Source organism: Ranitomeya variabilis, chromosome 2, assembly GCF_051348905.1.
Source record: "Ranitomeya variabilis isolate aRanVar5 chromosome 2, aRanVar5.hap1, whole genome shotgun sequence".
NCBI lineage: Eukaryota > Metazoa > Chordata > Amphibia > Anura > Dendrobatidae > Ranitomeya > Ranitomeya variabilis.
Window position 1 is genome coordinate 378,841,807 of NC_135233.1, and position 22,428 is coordinate 378,864,234.

General features: G+C 48.1%; 1 protein-coding gene across 3 annotated transcripts in view; it reads left to right on the forward strand.

Moving 5' to 3' along the window:
• Nucleotides 1-22,428, forward strand: part of GPSM3 (G protein signaling modulator 3) — a 134,717-nt gene that overhangs the window by 107,331 nt on the left and 4,958 nt on the right. For all 3 annotated transcript variants that reach the window (XM_077286126.1, XM_077286127.1, XM_077286125.1), the window contains exons 2-4: nucleotides 14,183-14,387; nucleotides 15,726-15,861; nucleotides 17,998-18,299. In XM_077286126.1, the coding sequence (XP_077142241.1) occupies nucleotides 14,304-14,387; nucleotides 15,726-15,861; nucleotides 17,998-18,299 (522 nt within the window). In that variant the 5' untranslated portion in view covers nucleotides 14,183-14,303. The remainder of the gene's footprint in view (nucleotides 1-14,182; nucleotides 14,388-15,725; nucleotides 15,862-17,997; nucleotides 18,300-22,428) is intronic.

Here is a 22,428-nt window from a genome sequence, read left to right on the forward strand (position 1 = left end):
CGTCCCCTATATACTGTGCCATCCCCTATATACTGCACCATCCCCTATATACTGTGCCACCACCTATATAATACTCTGTCCCCTATATACGGTGGTGTCCCCTATATACTGCACTGTTCCCTATATACTGTGCCATCCCCTATATACTGCTCCATTCCCTATATTCGGTGATGTCCCCCATATACTGTGCCGTCCTCTATATATGGTGTTGTCCCCTATGTACTGCGCTGTCCCTATATACACTACTGTCCCCTATATATGGCACCATCCCTATATACTGTGCCGTCCCCTATATACGACGCAGTCCCCTACATACTGCGCCGTTCCCTATATACTGTGCTGTCCCCTATATATGGCGCTGCCCCTATGTACTGCGTTGTCCCCTATATACTGCACCATCCCCTATATACTGCACCATCCCCTATATACTGTGCCGTCCCCTATATACTGTGCCATCCCCTATATACGGCTCCGTCCCCTATATTCCGAGCCATCCCCTATATACTGCGCCATCACCTATATACTGTGCCAGCACCTATATACTGCTCTGTCCCCTATATACAGTGTTGTCCCATATATACTGCTCCGTCCCCTATATACTGTGCCATCCCCTATATACGGCTCCATCCCTTATATACTGCTCTGTCCCCTATATACGGTGATGTCCATTATATACTGCTCCGTCCACTATATACTGTGCCATCCCCTATATACTGTGCTGTCCCATATATAGTGCTTTGTCCCTATATTCGGTGCTGTCCCCTATATACTGCTACATCCCCTATATACTGTGCCGTCCCCTATATACTGCTCCATCCCCTATATTCGGTGACATCCCCTATATACTGTGCCATCCCCTATATACAGCACCGTCCCCTATATACTGCACTGTCCCCCTATATACTGTGACGACCCCTATATACTGTGCCGTCCCCTATATACTGCACCATCTCCTACATACAGTACCATCCCCTAAACACTGTGACATCCCCTATATACGGTGTCATCCCGTGTCATACTGCGCTGTCACCTATATACGATACGGTCCCCTATATATGGTGTTGTCCCCTATATACTGCACTGTCCCCTATATATGGTCCCATCTCCTATATACTGTGCTGTCCCCTATATATGGTGACGTCCCCTATATACTGCAGTCACTTATAAACAGCACCGTCCCCTATATACAGTACCACCCCCTATATGCGACACAGTCCTTATATACTATGTAATCCCCTATATACTGCACTGTCCCCTATATACCATGCTGCCCCCTATATAGTGGGCCGTCCCCTGTATACAGCACAGTCTCCTATATACTCTGCTGCCCCCTATATAGTGGGCCATCTCCTATGTACAGCACCGTCCCCTATATACAGTGCTGTCCCCTATATACTGTGTCGTCCCCTATATACTGTGCTGTCCCCTATATACAGCATCGCCCCCTATATACTGCACTGTCTCCTATATACTCTGCTGCCCCCTATATAGTGGGCCATCTCCTATGTACAGCACCGTCCCCTATATACTGTGCTGTCCCCTATATACTGTGCTGTCCCCTATATACAGCACCGCCCCCTATATACTGCACTGTCTCCTATATACTCTGCTGCCCCCTATATAGTGGGCCATCCCCTATGTACAGCACCATCCCCTATATACTGTGCGGTCCCCTATATACTGCACCATCCCCTATATGCTGCACTGTCTCCTATATACTCTGCTGCCCCCTATATAGTGGGCCATCCTCTATGTACAGCACCGTCTCTTATATACTGTGCAGTCCCCTATATACTGTGCTGTCCCCTATATATTGTGCTGTCCCCTATATGTGGCACTGTCCCCTAAATACTGCGCTGTCTCCTATATACTCTGCTGCCCCCTATATAGTGGGCCATCTCCTATGTACAGCACCGTCCCCTATATACAGTGCCGTCCCCTATATACTGTGCTGTCCCCTATATACTGTGCGGTCCCCTATATACTGCACCATCCCCTATATGCTGCACTGTCTCCTATATACTCTGCTGCCCCCTATATAGTGGGCCATCCTCTATGTACAGCACGTCCCCTATATACTGTGCGGTTCCCTATATACTGTGCTGTCCCCTATATACAGCACTGTCTCCTATATACTCTGCTGCCCCCTATATAGTGGGCCATCCCCTATGTACAGCACCGTCCCCTATATACTGTGCGGTTCCCTATATACTGTGCTGTCCCCTATATACAGCACTGTCTCCTATATACTCTGCTGCCCCCTATATAGTGGGCCATCCCCTATGTACAGCACCGTCCCCTATATACTGTGCGGTTCCCTATATACTGTGCTGTCCCCTATATACAGCACTGTCTCCTATATACTCTGCTGCCCCCTATATAGTGGGCCATCCCCTATGTACAGCACCGTCCCCTATATACGGTGCGGTCCCCTATATACTGTGCGGTCCCCTATATACTGTGCTGTCCCCTATATGTGGCACTGTCCCCTAAATACTGCGCTGACCGCGGCCGTCTGCGTCTCTACATATGGAGCTGGGCAGGAAATACTACAGATAATCTGCAGCTCATCGCTGAGATCGTATCAGTCGCTGATGAGTTCTGTGATAATGGACGCCATGGTTCACGAGAGCAGAGGACATTGGCGACGTGTGATTATATATATATATATATATTGCCCCTTCCAGGTATTATGTGTCTGCGGGAATCAGGTGCGGGCAGAATCAGACCAGCGCTTATGGCGCTGCACCCCTAAACTCTGGGCCTTCGTCCCACTATCACCATTACATGTAAGGTTTCTTCCATCACCGACATTTCCATTTCTTCCGTCACCAAAGCTAAATATTTGTCGGACGAGACCTGCGCCATGTTGGGGTCTTGGGAGCTACTTGCACAATTTGGAAGACAGATATGTCCCAACTCCCCCAGACATAAGAACGTTCAACTCACAGGAGCGTGAATGTGCCCTGAACCTGAAAAGGCCAGTAATCCGCTGCCGACACCTCTGTATGAGGCTAACCTCCACTGAGAACAAACGGATTGAGCATGCTGTAATTCAACGTGTCCGATCCTTCTTTCCCCAGGACCATGTGTTGGCGGATCGGCAGCTGGAAATACTGATACTGAAAAGATGTTACTGATTAGGGGCCATGTCTCTTGGCACTTGGGTCAGGATCTTCTGGCAGTGTTTTAGCTTGTGGCAGGCTTGTGCTAACACTCCGCAGCCGGCAATGAGGAAGGATATCTCACCTACATTGTTCTGCGCAGCTGTTCTGGACTCCTGTCTCATCAGTTTATGTTTTTTTTTATCAATGTGATCATCTTATTAGGATTATGGGCTGTGATTATGTTTTTAGCCTCCACTGCAGTTCTGTGCAGCATCAGTCACAGATCTTTTTTTGCTGTTGTTGTAGCATTCAGGCTTCCTTTTGCACAAGCCACAAAAAAAAACAACAACTTTCCCCATCCGACCTCTTCACACTTGACCCATCCAGCTGTGGATCCCTCACAACATCATCATCTCAGCCAACTGCCATAATGACTACGATACCGGCGGACTCCTAAAGAGTGCGGGTCCATGACGATACCTGCGCTCCTTCTTTATCTCCCTGTATCTGCACTAGTCAGTGGCAGAACGATCATTTGACATTTATGGAGAAATCGGTTTTAAAATTGTGAGTAAAGGTGTTAAAGTTGGGGAAGAATCAGATTGTTTCTGGTAGAGAATCCTAGAGTACGGAGGAAGCACAAGAGAAGTTCTGGAGAAGGTTCTGCAAGGAGCAAACAAGAGGAGAGCAAAGACCATGAAGACATGGCAGGAGATGTATGGAGGGGACCGGTTATGGAAGACCCTGTAAATTACTAATATATTGACCTGAATTCTCTTGAGACTTTTTAACGAGTGAAGAGATTGACAGAGAGGAGCAACAGAGGAGTAACTAGCAGAGAAAGTGACTAAACTGGCAACAACAGTTAGAAATGGATTGAAGGAGCACCAGACAGATGGAGAAGGTTGCAGTAGTCCAGGCGGGTTATTATCTGATATCTACTTTGCCGATCATCTGTCAGCAGGTTGACGTGAACATCAAACAGTTATGGAAGCATTGGCCTAATGGGAACATGGTCATTTTGGAAACTGTCTCAGCGTCCTAGAGACAGGGTAGAAATTTTGGCCCGTGGTCCTTGTGATACAACTGTCCTCTGTTCTCCTTCCATATATGATGGACTTCCTCCGTGGTCTCCATGTATGCCAGGAGGTACTACAGAGTGAACGAGGCTTTTTCGTTTAGGTTTGTGGCTGTCGGTGGTGATCGGTGCAGCACGACGTTCGCTGACATGTTCTGTGTAATGTGGTTGACAGTAAGATCTGTGTGACGGGGTTTACGCAACACGTCTAGAAGAGAAGTGTAAGGTGAGGTAGTTGTGTAACGAGACCTTTGAGGTGAAGCTTCTTTGACAGATGCAAAATATGTATTCGGGTCCCCATTGGCACTTATTCCTCTGATGTCTCACAGGCTTCTTTGGCTTCTTGGGTCCTGATCTGCACTCATTCCTCCGATGTCTCACAGGGCTTCTTGGCTTCTTGAGTCCCCATTGGCACTTATTCCTCCAATGTATCACAGGCTTCTTTGGCTTCTTGGGTCCCAATCTGCACTCATTCCTCTGATGTCTCTCAGGGCTTCTTTGGCTTCTTGGGTCCTGATCGGCACTCATTCCTCTGATGTCTCACAGGGCTTCTTTGGCTTCTTGGGTCCCTATTGGCACTTATTCCTCCAATGTATCACAGGCTTCTTGGGTCCCCATTGGCACTCATTCCTCTGATGTCTCACAGGGCTTCTTTGGCTTCTTGGGTCCCCATTGGCATTTATTCCTCCAATGTATCACAAGCTTCTTTGGCTTCTTGGGTCCCCATTGGCACTCATTCCTCTGATGTCTCACAGGGCTTCTTTGGCTTCTTGGGTCCTGATCAGCACTCATTCCTCTCATGTCTCACAGGGCTTTTTGGCTTCTTTGGTCCCCATCGGCACTCATTCCTCTGAAGTCTCACAGGGCTTCTTGGGTCCCCATCGGCACCCATACCTCTGATGTCTCACAGTGCTTCTTGGGTCCCCATTGGCACTCATTCCTCTGATGTCTCACAGGGCTTCTTTGGCTTCTTGAGTCCCCATTGGCACTCATTCCTCTGATGTCTCACAGGGCTTCTTTGGCTTCTTGGGTCCCCATTGGCACTTATTCCTCCAATGTATCACAGGTTTCTTGGGTCCCCATCGGCACTCATTCCTCTGAAGTCTCACAGGGCTTCTTGGGTCCCCATCGGCACCCATACCTCTGATGTCTCACAGTGCTTCTTGGGTCCCCATTGGCACTCATTCCTCTGATGTCTCACAGGGCTTCTTTGGCTTCTTGAGTCCCCATTGGCATTCATTCCTCTGATGTCCCACAGGGCTTCTTTGGCTTCTTGGGTCCTGATCGGCACTCATTCCTCTGATGTCTCACAGGGCTTTTTGGCTTCTTTGGTCCCCATCGGCACTCATTCCTCTGATGTCTCACAGGGCTACATGGGTCTCCATCGGCACTCATTCCTCTGATGTCTCACAGGGCTTCTTGGGTCCCCATTGGCACTCATTCCTCTGATATATCACAGGGCTTCTTTGGCTTCTTGGGTCCCCATCAGCACTCATTCCTCTGATGTCTCACAGGCTTCTTTGGCTTCTTGGGTCCCCATCAACACTCATTCCTCTGATGTCTCACAGGCTTCTTTGGCTTCTTGGGTACCCATTGTCACTCATTCCTCTGACGTCTCACAAGGCTTCGTTAGCTTCTTGTGTCCCCATTGCCAGTAAACCAGGAATTCTGACAATACACATTACATATTGCTAAAACCCACCAATTTCAGCAAGGGCAGCCCCCAACTTGGCACATGTCAAGGTGATAATATGGTGGCTGGAGGTCAACTGTCCAATCTTTTTTATTTCTTGGAGAAAAGCCACCACCTGTCTCCACCTTTTTCCCATTTGTCTACTGAGAACACATGTGTGCTCGTCTGAGCTGAACGCGCATCCGTATAGGAGAGATAGTCCACAGCTATATTTTGTCATATTTTGCTGCAACTCTCTTCTGATCGGTCTCCCTCTTAACAAACTTTCTCCTCTCCAATCCATCTTGAATGCGGCAGCCAGGGTCATATTTCTGTCTAACCGCTTCACCGATGCCTCCATCTTGTGCCAGTCATTACACTGGCTACCCATTCGCTACAAGGTCCAGTACAAACTCATCTCTCTCACCCACAAAGCCCTCCACAGTTCTGCACCGCCTTATATCTCCTCTCTCATCTGTCTATCACCCTACACGTGCCCTCCGTTCTACAAACGACCTAAGACTAACATCCCCCGTAATCCGAACCTCGCACCTCCGTCTACAAGACTTATCTCGTGCTGCGCCAGCTCTCTGGAATGCACTTCCCCAGATGATCAGGCTGATACCTAGCCCCGACCTATTCAAGCGCGCTTTAAAAACTCATCTCTTCAAACAAGCCTACCACATCACCTACTCAGTAACCTAACTTTGCCCTGTTCCCTCCTTCCAAATATTACTCTGAATCTGCACCCTACTATTCATCTGTCTCCACACCCTCCATGCACATGATAACTGCACTTGATACCTGACTATTGCACTTAAACACACGGGCTGATGACCGGATCATGCAGCTTTATATGAAAATCCCTATTTATTATAATTGCCAGACCTGAAATAACAAGCACTTTTCACCTATTGTGTCCCCCCCATTTCCTTGTAGATTGTAAGCTTGCGAGCAGGGACCTCACTCCTAATGTCACTGTTTAAATTGTCTTAACTTGTATTGAATTTGTCTGTATATGTCCCCGCTTAATTGTAAAGTGCTGCGGAATATGTTGGCGCTATATAAATAAAGATTATTATAGTGCTTTGGAACAAAGCACTATAGTGTTATTCCACCGTGGTAAACTTCTTCTTATTCTTATTATTCAGTCCGCACGTAATGCGGCCCGAACCGCTAAACTCACAGACTCCAGTGAGGTGTCATTTCGAAGCCAGCGTTCCTGAGAGGTGTGCTAAGTATTTTTCGTGTCGATCGGATTTGTAGTTTTTGCGCAATTTGTGTTTGAAAAAAGTCTTTCAATGCGTTTCAATGGAGAAATTTTCCTATACGTTTATAATGGGCTGGTTTCTGAGGCAATTTCTAAAAATAACTGCCACCTGGCTGATTAGCTCATTGATATGCGCAGTCAGACACAGTTACTATGCCAACTCCTATGAAATCTACATCAGCTCACCAGGTCACAAGTTTTGTCAGATAATATCAGCTCTTAAAGTGACAGTACAGCACAATTCCAAACCACTATCCGTAGTCTTATGATTATTAGACTGTGGCCCGATTCTAACTCATCGGGTATTCTAGAATATGCATGTCCACGTAGTATATTGCACAGCCACGCAGTATACAGTGCAGAGCCGTGCAGTACACAGCGCAGAGCCGCGCAGTACACAGCGCAGAGCCGCGCAGTACACAGCGCAGAGCCGCGCAGTATAAAGCGCAGAGCCGCGCAGTACACAGCGCAGAGCCACGCAGTACACAGCGCAGAGCCGTGCAGTACACAGCGCAGAGCCGCGCAGTATAAAGCGCAGAGCCGTGCAGTACACAGCGCAGAGCCGCGCAGTACACAGCGCAGAGCCGTGCAGTACACAGCGCAGAGCCGCGCAGTATAAAGCGCAGAGCCGTGCAGTACACAGCGCAGAGCCGCGCAGTACACAGCGCAGAGCCGCGCAGTACACAGCGCAGAGCCGCGCAGTATAAAGCGCAGAGCCGCGCAATACACAGCGCAGAGCCGCGCAGTACACAGCGCAGAGCCGTGCAGTACACAGCGCAGAGCCGCGCAGTTTAAAGCGCAGAGCCGTGCAGTACACAGCGCAGAGCCGCGCAGTACACAGCGCAGAGCAGTGCAGTACACAGCGCAGAGCCGCGCAGTATAAAGCGCAGAGCCGTGCAGTACACAGCGCAGAGCCGCGCAGTACACAGCGCAGAGCCGCGCAGTACACAGCGCAGAGCCGCGCAGTATAAAGCGCAGAGCCGCGCAGTATAAAGCGCAGAGCCGCGCAGTACACAGCGCAGAGCCGCGCAGTACACAGCGCAGAGCCGCGCAGTACACAGCGCAGAGCCGTGCAGTACACAGCGCAGAGCCGCGCAGTATAAAGCGCAGAGCCGTGCAGTACACAGCGCAGAGCCGCGCAGTACACAGCGCAGAGCCGTGCAGTACACAGCGCAGAGCCGCGCAGTATAAAGCGCAGAGCCGTGCAGTACACAGCGCAGAGCCGTGCAGTACACAGCGCAGAGCCGCGCAGTACACAGCGCAGAGCCATGCAGTACACAGCGCAAAGCCGCGCAGTATAAAGCGCAGAGCCGCGCAGTATAAAGCGGAGAGCCGCGCAGTACACAGCGCAGAGCCGAGCAGTACACAGCGCAGAGCCGAGCAGTACACAGCGCAGAGCCGCGCAGTAGACAGCGCAGAGCCGTGCAGTACAGAGCGCAGAGCCGCACAGTATAAAGCGCAGAGCCGCGCAGTATACCGCGCAGAGCCGTGCAGTACACAGCGCAGAGCCGCGCAGTACACAGCGCAGAGCCGCGCAGTACACAGCGCAGAGCCGCGCAGTACACAGCGCAGAGCCGCGCAGTACACAGCGCAGAGCCGAGCAGTACACAGCGCAGAGCCGCGCAGTACACAGCGCAGAGCCGCGCAGTACACAGCGCAGAGCCGCGCAGTATACAGCGCAGAGCTGCGCAGTACACAGCGCAGAGCCGCGCAGTACAGAGCGCAGAGCCGCACAGTATAAAGCGCAGAGCCGCGCAGTACACAGCGCAGAGCCGCGCAGTACACAGTGCAGAGCCGCACAGTACACAGCACAGAGCTGCGCAGTACACAGCGCAGAGCCACCCAGTATACAGCGCAGAGCCGCGCAGTACGCAGCGTAGAGCCACGCAGTATGCAGCGCAGAGCCGCGCAGTATACAGCGCTGAGCCGCGTAGTATACAGCGCAGAGCCCCGCAGTATACAGTGCAGAGCCCCGCAGTATACAGCGCAGACACGCGCAGTACACAGCACGGACACGCGCAGTACACAGCGCAGAGCCGCGCAGTACACAGCGCAGAGCCGCGTAGTATACAGCGAAGAGCCACGCAGTATATAGCGCAGAGCCGCGCAGTACAAAGCGCAGAGCTGCGCAGAGCTGCGCAGTATACAGCGCAGAGCCGCGCAGTATACAGCGCAGAACGCGCAGTACACAGTGCAGAGCCGCGCAGTACACAGCGCAGAGCCGTGCAGTACACAGCGCAGAGCCGCGCAGTACACAGCGCAGAGCCACGCAGTATACAGCGCAGAGCCGCGTAGTATACAGCGCAGAGCCACGCAGTATACAGCACAGAGCCACGCAGTATACAGCGCAGAGCCACGTAGTTATACTGCCCAGTCACGTAGTATATTGTCCAGTCACATAGTATACTGCATATCCCTGTTAAAAAAAAAAGAATTAAAATAAAAAAGTTACATACTCACCTCCTGGAGCGGCCGGTATCTGATGGTTGTTGCACCTCCTAGAGCGGCCGGTACACGATGCTTGTTGCACCTGGAGTGGCCGGTACCCGATGCTTGTTGCGCGCTCCGGTCCCAAGAGTGCATTGCGGTCTCACGAGATGATGACGTAGCGGTGTTGTGAGACAGAAAGACGGAAGTGCCCTTAGATAATTAGATAGTAGATTACCCCGCTCACCAATTCGGAACCCGAGAGGCCCGGCCCACCAAATCGGACCCCGAGGGGCCCGGCCCACCAAATCGGACCCAGAGTGACCCCGCCCCCTAAATCAGACCCAGAGTGACCCCGCCCACCAAATCGGACCCAGAGTGGCTCCGCCCACCAAATCGGACCCAGAGTGACCCCTTCCACCAAATCAGACCCAGAGTGACCCCTTCCACCAAATCGGACCCAGAGTGACCCCTTCCACCAAATCGGGCCCAGAGTGACCCCGCCCACCAAATCGGACCCAGAGTGACCCCACCCACCAAATCGGACCCTGAGGTGCCCAGCCCACCAAATCAGACCCTGAGGTGCCCAGCCCACCAAATCGGACCGAGTGACCCCACCCACCAAATTGGTCCCTAAGGTGCCCCGCCCACCAAATCGGACCCAGAGTGGCTCCGCCCACCGAATCGGACCCAGAGTGGCCGCGCCCACAGAATCGGACCAAAAGTGACCCCGCCCACCGAATCGGACCTAGATTTACCCCGCCCACAAAATCAGACCCAGATTGACCCAACCCACCAAATCGGACCGCCTGAGGGGCACCCAAGTGTGAAAGTCTTGCAGGGGCAGCCCGGGCACCATTCCAAAGCACTATCTGTAGTTCCTTCAGGAAATACCCATCTAGTTATTATTATTATTATTATATTTTGCAATTTTTCACTGCAGGTGTGCCTGCAGGTGAACCATCCAAGGTCATGCCCTTTTTATTAAGCCGCCCTAAGTCTCCACCCTGATCCCCACTGCCCAGTATCACTGGTTTACAGAGGTGTCAATCACACTCGGTGGGACCCAGGAGTGTTGCTGACTTTTACAGGGCGGCCATACGTGTAAAGAGGCAGAAATAACCAATGATTGTTAAAAGTGTTCATGCAATGAAAATCATTCACATTTTAAGCTTTCCTTCATTAACAATGTGGATGGACTTTTATGCATTTGTTAAGTTCCCTAAACGGGTTTTCTATTTCTCAAATGCAAATCTGTCTAAAGTCTCTCTACCGTTTTGAGTATGCAGCTCATGTGCTGAACAAATTCGTTTACAAGGTTGCAGACTACAAACAAACCTCGATCCTTTCTTCTTGCTAACTTGCAGGCAGTAAAAGAATGAACAGAGGGAATGGAGTAAAATTCCCTAAATCCATCATCCCACCTAATAAGTACGAGAAGCTTCTGATTTGCTTCCGGAATTATAAATGTATCTTGCGTTTTATTTCTTCGGGGTCTTTGAATTCCTGAGAAATAAACTTCCACCAAAGGGTCCGACCGCGGCTTTTTCCTCCTCTCTCTTCACAAACACATGAAAGCCTTGCTGATTATAACTGACAGTAATCAATCTAATGAATCTGGTTATCTATCGTGGCCAAGAAAAAGTTCCCATTTCTGATATGTTCTGGATATTTGTTCTGTTGGTGACACTGACAGGTCACGGGTGATACTGACGAGGCAGTAAACAAACCGGTGATCTTTACAGAAAGCCATTGTGTAACAGATTGCCCAATGTGAGGAAGCCACCCTCGTCTAAGAAGCATAAAAACCAGACTACAAATATAGAGAGATACCGATGTGAGCCAAGAAAACGCCAAAGTTAGACCTCTTCTTGATCAAACTCTGCCTCTGCTTAGCTACTTGTGGTACCACCGGCCATGTCAGCCCTGCAGCAGCCTAGTTAGTTAAGCGTTAAGTGTGTTGATGACTGTAGTGAAACTGTGCGGTGAGTGTTCTAGCCTAGATTATGTAAAAACTGGTTTCCCACCAGGGTCAACTGCAGAGGGCACGTGGAGAGTGTACAGCTATGTTATCTGTGAGAGGAGATTACCTCTGTGAGTGTCCCTGATGGACCCACCTTGTTAAAATCTGCTGCCATAGTGAGACAAGGACATAGTGGCAGAGAGATGGAGTCATGAGGGAGGGCAATGAGAATTCGACTCAAAAGTCCAAGTGAGCTGAGTTACAGCTCAGGAGTGACTGTATGTAGTAGTCCTGTGGGTGGTCCTACTCAGTGATTGACAGCCTTACCTGAATTAGTGTGCATATAGAAATTGCTGTCAATCACTAAGACCGCCTACCGGACTCCTAAGCTCAGAATAAACAGTGATTGAGACCAACAAATTGCAAGTTATGAAGCTATATATCACTCTGCTCGGCTCCTCTTGCTGTACACCCTGCTGCCCCCTGTAGGACGCATTCAGGGGCCCGTACAAAGAATGTGAATGTAGATTTAAACCTCATCATCCTATATGGGATTTGTGTTGTATGGGATACGCTGCCCATAATATTGCCAGGTTTATACAAGGACTAGATCACCTAGAATTTATTTTTGCCTAAAACCACTGTAAAGCCGGATAGTGATAAATGCTTAATTTTATTTGTCTACTCTGTTTTTATTTTTAGATTGTTGTTTTTTTTATGTTATTTCCTGTACACGATTATCTCCCCCTAACTGCTGATGGCACCATTTAGAGATTTGTTTTACAGCCACATGGATTATCAGAGATAATGGTATAGAAACATTGAGTGTCATGGGAGACTGTTGTGGGCATGCTCAGTGATCTGTGCAGAAGTCCTTGCACAGGAAGGGGAGGAGGCGAGCTGTGACTTCACTTTTTGTAAATGGTGGATGATCCTCAGTTATGTGTATGGAGGTGATACTTTACTGCCTGTGATGATAATGAGACTGCTGAGAAATGAACTTTACAGAATCACAAAATATTGGGACGATCACAGACCCTGCAAAAGTTTTGTGAGGAGGCTGAGCCCGACCAACTCTGAGCAAGACACAGAAGAACAAGGTGTTCAGTGCTCAGAGACACGGCCGAGGTGAGGAGGCCGAGCCCGACCACCACTGAGCAAGACACAGAAGAACAAGGTGTTCAGTGCTCAGAGACACGGCCGAGGTGAGGAGGCTGAGCCTGACCTCCTCTGAGCAAGACACAGAAGAACAAGGTGTTCAGTGCTCAGAGACACGGCCGAGGTAAGGAGGCTGAGCCCGACCACCTCTAAGCAAGACACAGAAGAACAAGGTGTTCAGTGCTCAGAGACACACGGCCGAGGTGAGGAGGCCGAGCCCGACCACCACTGAGCAAGACACAGAAGTACAAGGTGTTCAGTGCTCAGAGATACGGCCGAGGTGAGGAGGCTGAGCCCGACCACCTCTGAGCAAGACACAGAAGAACAAGGTGTTCAGTGCTCAGAGACACAGCCGAGGTGAGGAGGCCGAGCCCGACCACCACTGAGCAAGACGCAGAAGTACAAGGTGTTCAGTGCTCAGAGACACGGCCGAGGTGAGGAGGCCGAGCCCGACCACCACTGAGCAAGACACAGAAGTACAAGGTGTTCAGTGCTCAGAGATACGGCCGAGGTGAGGAGGCTGAGCCCGACCACCTGTGAGCAAGACACAGAAGAACAAGGTGTTCAGTGCTCAGAGACACAGCCAAGGTGAGGAGGCCGAGCCCGACCACCACTGTGCAAGACACAGAAGTACAAGGTGTTCAGTGCTCAGACACATGGCAAGGTGAGGAGGCCGAGCCCGACCACCGCTGTGCAAGACACAGAAGTACAAGGTGTTCAGTGCTCAGACACATGGCAAGGTGAGGAGGCTGAGCCCGACCACCACTGAGCAAGACGCAGAAGTACAAGGTGTTCAGTGCTCAGAGACACGGCCGAGGTGAGGAGGCCGAGCCCGACCACCACTGAGCAAGACACAGAAGTACAAGGTGTTCAGTGCTCAGAGATACGGCCGAGGTGAGGAGGCTGAGCCCGACCACCTGTGAGCAAGACACAGAAGAACAAGGTGTTCAGTGCTCAGAGACACAGCCAAGGTGAGGAGGCCGAGCCCGACCACCACTGTGCAAGACACAGAAGTACAAGGTGTTCAGTGCTCAGACACATGGCAAGGTGAGGAGGCCGAGCCCGACCACCGCTGTGCAAGACACAGAAGTACAAGGTGTTCAGTGCTCAGACACATGGCAAGGTGAGGAGGCTGAGCCCGACCACCACTGAGCAGGACTCCCTGATATATGTGTGTGCTATGTTTGGGGGATATTATAGCTGCTAGTCTCCATCCACTAACTCAGAGAAAACTAAAAATGAGAGCTAAAGGCTGCAGAGAGGAAAACTGGTGAAAACGCAAAATATCAGGCGTATAATGGCAGAAGTTGTGTTATTCCTCCGGTGCGCACACAGGACGGCGTATCCTGAATTACTAGGTGCACTTTAGATGGTGATTTCTGATTACACGGAGGATTCTATAACATTGGCTTCTCGCTGTACCTGTGATGTTCTGCGCTGTCTGCTTTCTACCTAAAGGTCACATACGGTCCCAGAGCGGTAACTCATCCTCTCACTTCTCCTACAGAATGAAAGCTTCTGCCTGAGAGAGACGAAGAATCTGGAAGGAAGAAGCGAAAAGGGGATCTGCACCTTCAGAACTTTCCAGGAGAGAAGACATTGTATGTGGAGAAGATACAGGACGAAGAATGAGCGAGACGGGAGACAATGAACAGTCCAAGATGGCAGACACTGAGCCGGGTACAGGTGGACACAGCGACGCTCGAAGCGAGGTAAGGAGACGTGACCGAAAAAGGGAAGGAGGAGAACAACTGCAGCTGGGTCACGGGAGCCGTACCGGCAGAGCGTTGTTGGGTTTGACGTTGTCAACCGTTACTGTCTGTAAAACATCTGCTCCTATACGACGAAACCTGCTCATATCTGTCTGCTGTCCCTCCCTGCAGGGAAAATAGTCACATACCAACATTAGAAGGGTTGTTTGTTTGTTTTTTCACAGTCGTCATTCACATCTTTCATTAGTTGAGCACACATTTTCCTCGTCAATCACATCTTTAAAAAATAATGACATTGGACCAAACTGTCATATAAACAATTGTTGTTTACATTGGTCAGTGTAAATTCAAACCTGTCATTTTCTGAAAATATGTATTTATTTTTACCTAATGTAAATGCCGCTGTTCTCCTGAATCCGGCGATGTTTTTCTTTTCTTCTTGCGCCTCTCCATTCCTGAGATATGGCCTTGTAAATAAATCTAGTCTAGTTATCTAAGTGGGCATGGTCTTCAAGAAGACACTCCCACAGAGAAGAGTTGAGGACCACACCCACTTTGCTAGCACTGATAGATTTAAATCCAGGGAATAGAGGGCCATATCTCAGGAATGGAGAAGCACAGGAATAAAAGAGAAACAGCGTCGGATTCAGGAGAACAGTGGCATTTACACCAGGCAATAAAGAATATATGTTTATGGTAAGTGACAGTTCCCCTTTAAGGGGGATTTGAACAGGAGACAATCATCTTGTTATTTTGTAGATTATAGGCAAATATCTACCTTTGTTAAAAGGTCTTAACTAAACTAGTGTTCATGAAACGTAGGACTTACACTGCTCGAATTTGTATAGTGATTGCCCAACACAAAGCTGTGGCATAATAGGACTTGTATTTGGAAATGTGAGAAAACAAAGCATCAGCTTCATGATTAATGTTTCCTAAATATACATGTGAAGCAGTCGGTGACATTTGCAATAACAACATCTATAAAGTTCAAATCTTAAAGGGAAAGTTCACATTCAGCTAATAAGTTAATAGCCCGTCTAATTACACAGGACCAATAAATGATGTTTTCTTAACCGCATACAACATTTACGCTGCCTGCCTGTCACAAGCTGCAGGACATCCACAAAGAATGACTTTTTTTTTGTAGCATTTTTTTCATAGAAGTTTATAAACTATTCTGAAAGTTTCACTTTAAGAATTAGAAAACGTTCATCACAAACATAAAGTTCTAATAACGATTATTCAGAAAAGTGACCGGTGATTTCCACTTTTATTGTATACATACATTTATTCCTAATGATGATGTCTTGTATCTCTTCACGGCCCCTGGAACAGTGTCCTCCGAGGCCCTCACAATTCGAGGAACTGGAGAGCGTTTTCCTAGATAATGCAAGTGCGTCTACAGAGATCATAGGAGATGGCGAGAGACCCTGGAAATCTGCTCCCCCATCTCCGGCTTGCGAAAGGAGAGGTAAGGTGACCCTTCATGTGGTCTACAGCACCCACCCGGAACAGTCTAGTGCTTACTGCAGAGTCCAGAAGAAATGTGACATAAATCAATAGTTCAAGGGATAATATAAAAAATGCAATTTACGTTATTAGAGAAATATGCTTTTTTCTCCACTTATTAGCCTTCTCTTTCCCTCCCACACTTCCTAAATGCGCTATTTACTGTAAAAAAAAGTAGCTAAAATCCGTCATGGTCATAACCAGACTGAGGGATCAGATTACAGCTGCATGTTGAGGTTTATGGATAAGATAGTAGCAGAGTGAGTGAGACGGAGAGACTCACATAAACCTGAGCTGCTGTTTTCTAGTGAGTGTTTTATTTCATACTATTGCTGGATTCACAGCCACACTGCTCAGTAGTGCAGTATAATATCCCCCATGCCACCGCGCTGCTGCTTCTGTACATGTATTACCTGGAGACAGGAGAATAGGAATCCCTCATATATATGTGTGCTGTGTATGGAAGACTTTATAGCAGCTAGTCTACACCCAGCTAGTGTAATGAGATGGGAATAGCAAAGTGAGAGAGACTCATACAAATCTGTGCTGCTGCTTTCCAGTAAGTGTTGTATTTCACCCCCTCTGCTGGATTCACATCTACACTGCTCAGAAACTATGTAAAATATCCCCCATGCCGCTGCTGCTTGTGTAACATAGAGACGGAAGAACAGGAATCCCTCATGTGTCCATGATCTCCACCCACTAGCCCAGAGAGAACTGAAAGTTATAGTTTGAACCCGCAGAGGGGGAACTGATAAAAATGCAGGATACATGTAAGGAAGACTTATTCTGAAAGGCCATCTGAGATGACAAATGCACTTTAAATCTTGGAAAGCTGGGTGAAAGAGACAGAGAGGCTCACACAAACCTGTGCTGCTTCTTTCCAGTGAGTGTTTTATTTCACCCTATTGCTGGATTCACAGCCACACTGCTCAGTAGTGCTGTGTAATATCCTCCATGCCGCCGCCGCTGCTGCTACTGAACAAGTATTACATGGAGACAGGAGAATAGGAATCCCTCATGTATGTGTGTGCTGCGTATGGGAGATGTTATAGCAGCTAGTCTACACCCAGCTAGTGTAATGAGATGGGAGTAGCAAAACGAGACAGAGAGACTCATACAAATCTGTGTTGCTGCTTTCCAGTGAGTTAAATTTCACCTCCACTGCTGGATTCACAGCCACACTGCTCAGTAGTGATGTAAAATATCCCCCATGCCACTGCTGCTTCTGAGCATGTGTTGCATAGAGACAGAAGAGCAGGAATCCCTCATGTCTCCATGGTCTACACCCACTAGCCCAGAGAGAACTTAAAGTTATAGATAGAACCCGCAGAGGGGGAAACCGATAAAAACGCAGGATACATGTAAGGACGACTTATTCTGAAAGGCCATCTGAGATGACAGATGCACTTTGAATCTTGGAAAGCTGGGTGACAGCCGGCAGATGTAATATTAACAATTATTGCTGTCACCCAACTTTCCAAGAAACAGACATGACTGACTGCTTCATGGAAAGTTCCTGCAGTTGGTGTCTATAAATAAGCAGCTGAGGTTCCTAATGATCGACCTTCCTGCTCCATAGATATTAAAGTTCAGCTGAGCGATCGCTTCCCCATCCCTGCAATCCATGAAAACTATCTAAGATTAGATAATCGTAGATATCTCGAGATTCTGGAATCGCAGCTCAATAAACTTATCAGAAATGAAACACACTGACAGTAAAGTGGTATATTGTCTGCGGGGAGCGGTGTCGGATCTCCTCTTACAGATGCTGTAGTCACACAGAGGAACTGTTATTTAGAGGTCACTAAAAATAACTGAAAAAGGGAATAATACCAGCGCTATATGGCGGTACATACCACAGCTGCATAGTATACCGCCAGCGCCTTGTAGTGTAGCTGTGCTGCCATCTAGTGCTGCATACCTGTTACTGCACCTCATACCCTGTGTACTAAATACTTGTATTCCCAATTTTGTACCATTTGTTTTAGAACTCTGTGTTCTGCTGCTCCTCTGTTATTTCTGCTGCTCCTCTGTTATTTCTGCTGCTCCTCTGTTATTCCTCCTGGAAATTAATTTTCCTCCATCCCCATTCCAGGCCTCTCAGCCTCCGTCCTCTCGCTACACACAGAAGAATTTCTTGAGCTACTGTCCACCGCACAGACCAGACGTCTGGATGAGCAGAGAGCGCTGCTGCCCGACCAGGTTCTTCCACCCAAGAGACATTTTTCGATGCCCAGTTACCGACAGTTTTCCCTCCCATCTGATGATAAAGGGATCGTCTCAGAACTGCAGCGCAGGAGGGGGGGATCTTGGACTGGGCGAAGTCGTAGAAGGAAACCTCCTTCAATCAAAATACCCGCCCAGGAGGAGCTGTATACCACCATCTTAGGACATCAGGTACGAGGTGCCTTGTAATACTAGTAGGGTAGTAAGAATTGTTAATAAAAAGCATCCCTGGTGGTCTAGAGCTGAAGAAGGGGTTAATGAGAGCATCCCTGGTGGTCTAGAACTGACAAAAGAGGTTAATGAGAGCATCCCTGGTGGTCTAGTGTAGTATAAAAAGGTTAATGAGAACATCCCTTGTGATCTAGAGCTGAAGAGGGGGTTAATGAGAGCATCCCTGGCGGTCTAGAGCTGAGAAAAGAGGTTAGTGAGAGCATCCCTGGTGGTCTGGTGCAGTAGAAAAAGGGTTAATGAGAACATCCCTGGTGGTCTAGAGATGAAGAAGGGGTTTATGAGATCAACCCTGGTGGTCTAGTGTAGTAGAAAAGGGGTTAATGGAAGCATCCCTGTTGATCTAGTATAGTAGGAAAAGGGTTAATGGGAGCATCCCTGGTGGTCTGGAGAAATGAAAACGTATTAGCAAAAGCATCTTTGGTGGTCTAAAAAAGTGAAAATGGTTAATGTGAGTATCCCTGGTGGTCAAGGGCAGTAAAAATGATCCCTTGTGGTTTAGTAAGGTGAAAAGAGTTAGTAAGTCATTTTATACTGCTCCCTAGATTAAAACAAATAGAGAAAAGAGCAAAATTAAAACAAGGCTTTCTTGAAATTGCCCTTTTATCCCAACTGTACCCGATCTCCACTAGTCTCTACTTACTGGCTCATCTAGACACAGAGAATATTGCAGGAAATGCTTGCTCAGGAAATCATTGAGCAAGTGAGATCATCCCTGGTGGTCTAGTGTAGTGAAAAATGGTTTATGAGATCATCCCTGGTGGTCTAGTGTAGTGAAAAATGGTTTATGAGAGCATCCCTGGTGGTCTAGTGTAGTGAAACATAGTTTGTGAGAGCATCCCTGGTGGTCTAGTGTAGTGAAAAAAGGTTTGTGAGATCATCCCTGGTGGTCTAGTGTAGGGAAAAATGGTTTGTGAGATCATCCCTGGTGGTCTAGTGTAGTGAAAAATGGTTTGTGAGATCATCCCTGGTGGTCTAGTGTAATGAAAAATGGTTTGTGAGATCATCCCTGGTGGTCTAGTGTAGGGAAAGATGGTTTGTGAGATCATCCCTGGTGGTCTAGTGTAGTGAAAAATGGTTTGTGAGATCATCCCTGGTGGTCTAGTGTAGTGAAAAATGGTTTGTGAGAGCATCCCTGTTGGTCTAGTGTAGCGAAAAATGGTTTGTGAGAGCATCCCTGGTGGTCTAGTGTAGTGAAAAATGGTTTGTGAGAGCATCCCTGTGGTCTAGTGTAGTGAAAAAAGGTTTGTGAGATCATCCCTGGTGGTCTAGTGTAGTGAAAAATGTTTCATGAGAGCATCCCTGGTGGTCTAGTGTAGTGAAACATGGTTTGTGAGAGCATCCCTGGTGGTCTAGTGTAGTGAAACATAGTTTGTGAGAGCATCCCTGGTGGTCTAGTGTAGTGAAAAAAGGTTTGTGAGATCATCCCTGGTGGTCTAGTGTAGGGAAAGATGGTTTGTGAGATCATCCCTGGTGGTCTAGTGTAGTGAAAAATGGTTTGTGAGATCATCCCTGGTGGTCTAGTGTAATGAAAAATGGTTTGTGAGATCATCCCTGGTGGTCTAGTGTAGTGAAAAATGGTTTGTGAGAGCATCCCTGTTGGTCTAGTGTAGTGAAAAATGGTTTGTGAGAGCATCCCTGGTGGTCTAGTGTAGTGAAAAATGGTTTGTGAGAGCATCCCTGTGGTCTAGTGTAGTGAAAAAAGGTTTGTGAGATCATCCCTGGTGGTCTAGTGTAGTGAAAAATGTTTCATGAGAGCATCCCTGGTGGTCTAGTGTAATGAAACATGGTTTGTGAGAGCATCCCTGGTGGTCTAGTGTAGTGACAAATGGTTTATGAGAGCATCCCTGGTGGTCTAGTGTAGTGAAACATGATTTGTGAGAGCATCCCTGGTGGTCTAGTGTAGTGAAAAAAGGTTTGTGAGATCATCCCTGGTGGTCTAGTGTAGTGAAAAATGGTTTGTGAGATCATCCCTGGTGGTCTAGTGTAGTGAAAAATGGTTTGTGAGATCATCCCTGGTGGTCTAGTGTAATGAAAAATGGTTTGTGAGATCATCCCTGGTGGTCTAGTGTAGTGAAAAATGGTTTGTGAGAGCATCCCTGGTGGTCTAGTGTAGTGAAAAATGGTTTGTGAGAGCATCCCTGTGGTCTAGTGTAGTGAAAAATGGTTTGTGAGAGCATCCCTGGTGGTCTAGGGCAGTTAAAAAGGGGTTTGTAACAAGGTCCCTGGTGGTCAACAGCAGTAACAATGGATAAGTCAGACCATCCGAGTGGTCATTGGCAATGGAAAAGGGTTTGTGAGCGCATCCCTGGTGGTCAAGGGTGATGTAAAAGAGTTACGGACAGCTTCCCTGGTGGTCTATGATAGTGAAAAGGGTAAATATAAGCACTCTTGGTGGTTTAGGTAGTATAAAAGGGTTAGTAAGAGTAAAACTAGTGGACAAGAACAGGGAAAGGGCTTAATGAGACCTGGTTGTCTGATGGAATAGAAAAAGGAATAGAGAGAGCATCCTGCTGGTCTAATATAATGAAAAAGGGCAAGTGAAAGCACTCATGGTGGCCCAAAATAGTGAAGCGCTGTTAGTGAAAGCATCCCTGGTGGCATAGGGCAGTCAAAAGTGGTTAGTACAAGCATCAATGTTGCTCTAAGTGTACTAAAAAAAGGTTATGGACCATCCTTGGTGGTCTAGGGCAGTGAAAAAAGGGGTTAAAGACAACATCACTGGTTGTTGAGGTCAGTAAAATAGGATTGGTAAGAGCATCCTGGTGGTCTAGGGTAGTAGGAAAGGCTTTGTGAGAGCATCCTGATTGTCTAGAGCAGTGAAAAAGCGTTAGCGACTGCATCTGTGGTCATGCAGTGCTTTGCAAAGGGGTTAACAAGGGCGTCCCTGATGGTCTACAGCGGTGAAAATGGATTAGTGAGATCATGAGTGGTGGTCTGAGACTGTTGAAAATGGTTAGTGTGAGTATCCTGGTGGTCTATGGCATTAATAAAGTCAGTGAGAGCATCCCTGGTGGCCTAGGGTGGTCAAAAAGGGTTAATGAGAGCATCCCTGGTGGCCTAGGGTGGTCAAAAAGGGTTAATGAGAGCATCCCTATTGGCCTAGGGTGGTCAAAAAGGGTTAATGAGAGCATCCATGGTGGCCTAGGGTGGTCAAAAAGGGTTAATGAGAGCATTCCTGGTGGTCTAGGGTGGTCAAAAAGGGTTATTGAGAGCATCCCTGGTGGCCTAGGGTGGTCAAAAAGGGTTAATGAGAGCATCCCTGGTGGCCTAGGGTGGTCAAAAAGGGTTAATGAGAGCATCCCTGGTGGCCAAGGGTGGTCAAAAAAGGTTAATGAGAGCATCCCTGGTGGCCTAGGGTGGTCAAAAAGGGTTAATGAGAGCATCCCTGGTGGCCTAGGGCACCAAATGGGATAACAAGAGCATTTCACTCCATGTTTTCAGCTTTCTCTCCCTTCTTTGGGAGGACTCTGCCCTAGCACACATGACGACCAGGAGCTTTATACTGTTGGCTACAGTAGGACAAGGCGTGACACTTTTATCAGTTTATCAGGTGGCTTAATTATAAATCACCTCGTCCTGTACGGCCGGAGGGCGACTGAGTGGATTTTTTATTAATGAGGTCATGGGTGAGGTTTTAGAGCAAAATGCAACGGAAATCATTTCCAGGAAGAGCTACAGGAAGGCCGATGGTTTCCTTCTGAATTCCTATTTCTCAGCCAAACCAGAGGTCAGTGGGGAAGGGACAAAAGAGGTCGCTGGATCCAGGCAGGGCCCGGAGGAATGGACGAGGCGGGACACTAGCAGAGTAGATGGAAGGTTACAATTACCATAGTGTTATGTAATGTACAGTAGCATGTAAAAGTTTGGGCACCCCTGGTCAAACTATATAATTTTTCATCTTTTTCAATTTAAAAAGGGAAATGGGCCAATGAAAGTGTGTGCAGCCTTGGAGATTTGTGTGCTCCGATAACTTTGACCAAGGTTTCAGACCTTAATTAGCCTGTTAGGGTCATGGCTTGTTCACGATCATCGTTAGGAAAGGCCAGGTGATGCAAATTTCCTAGCTTTA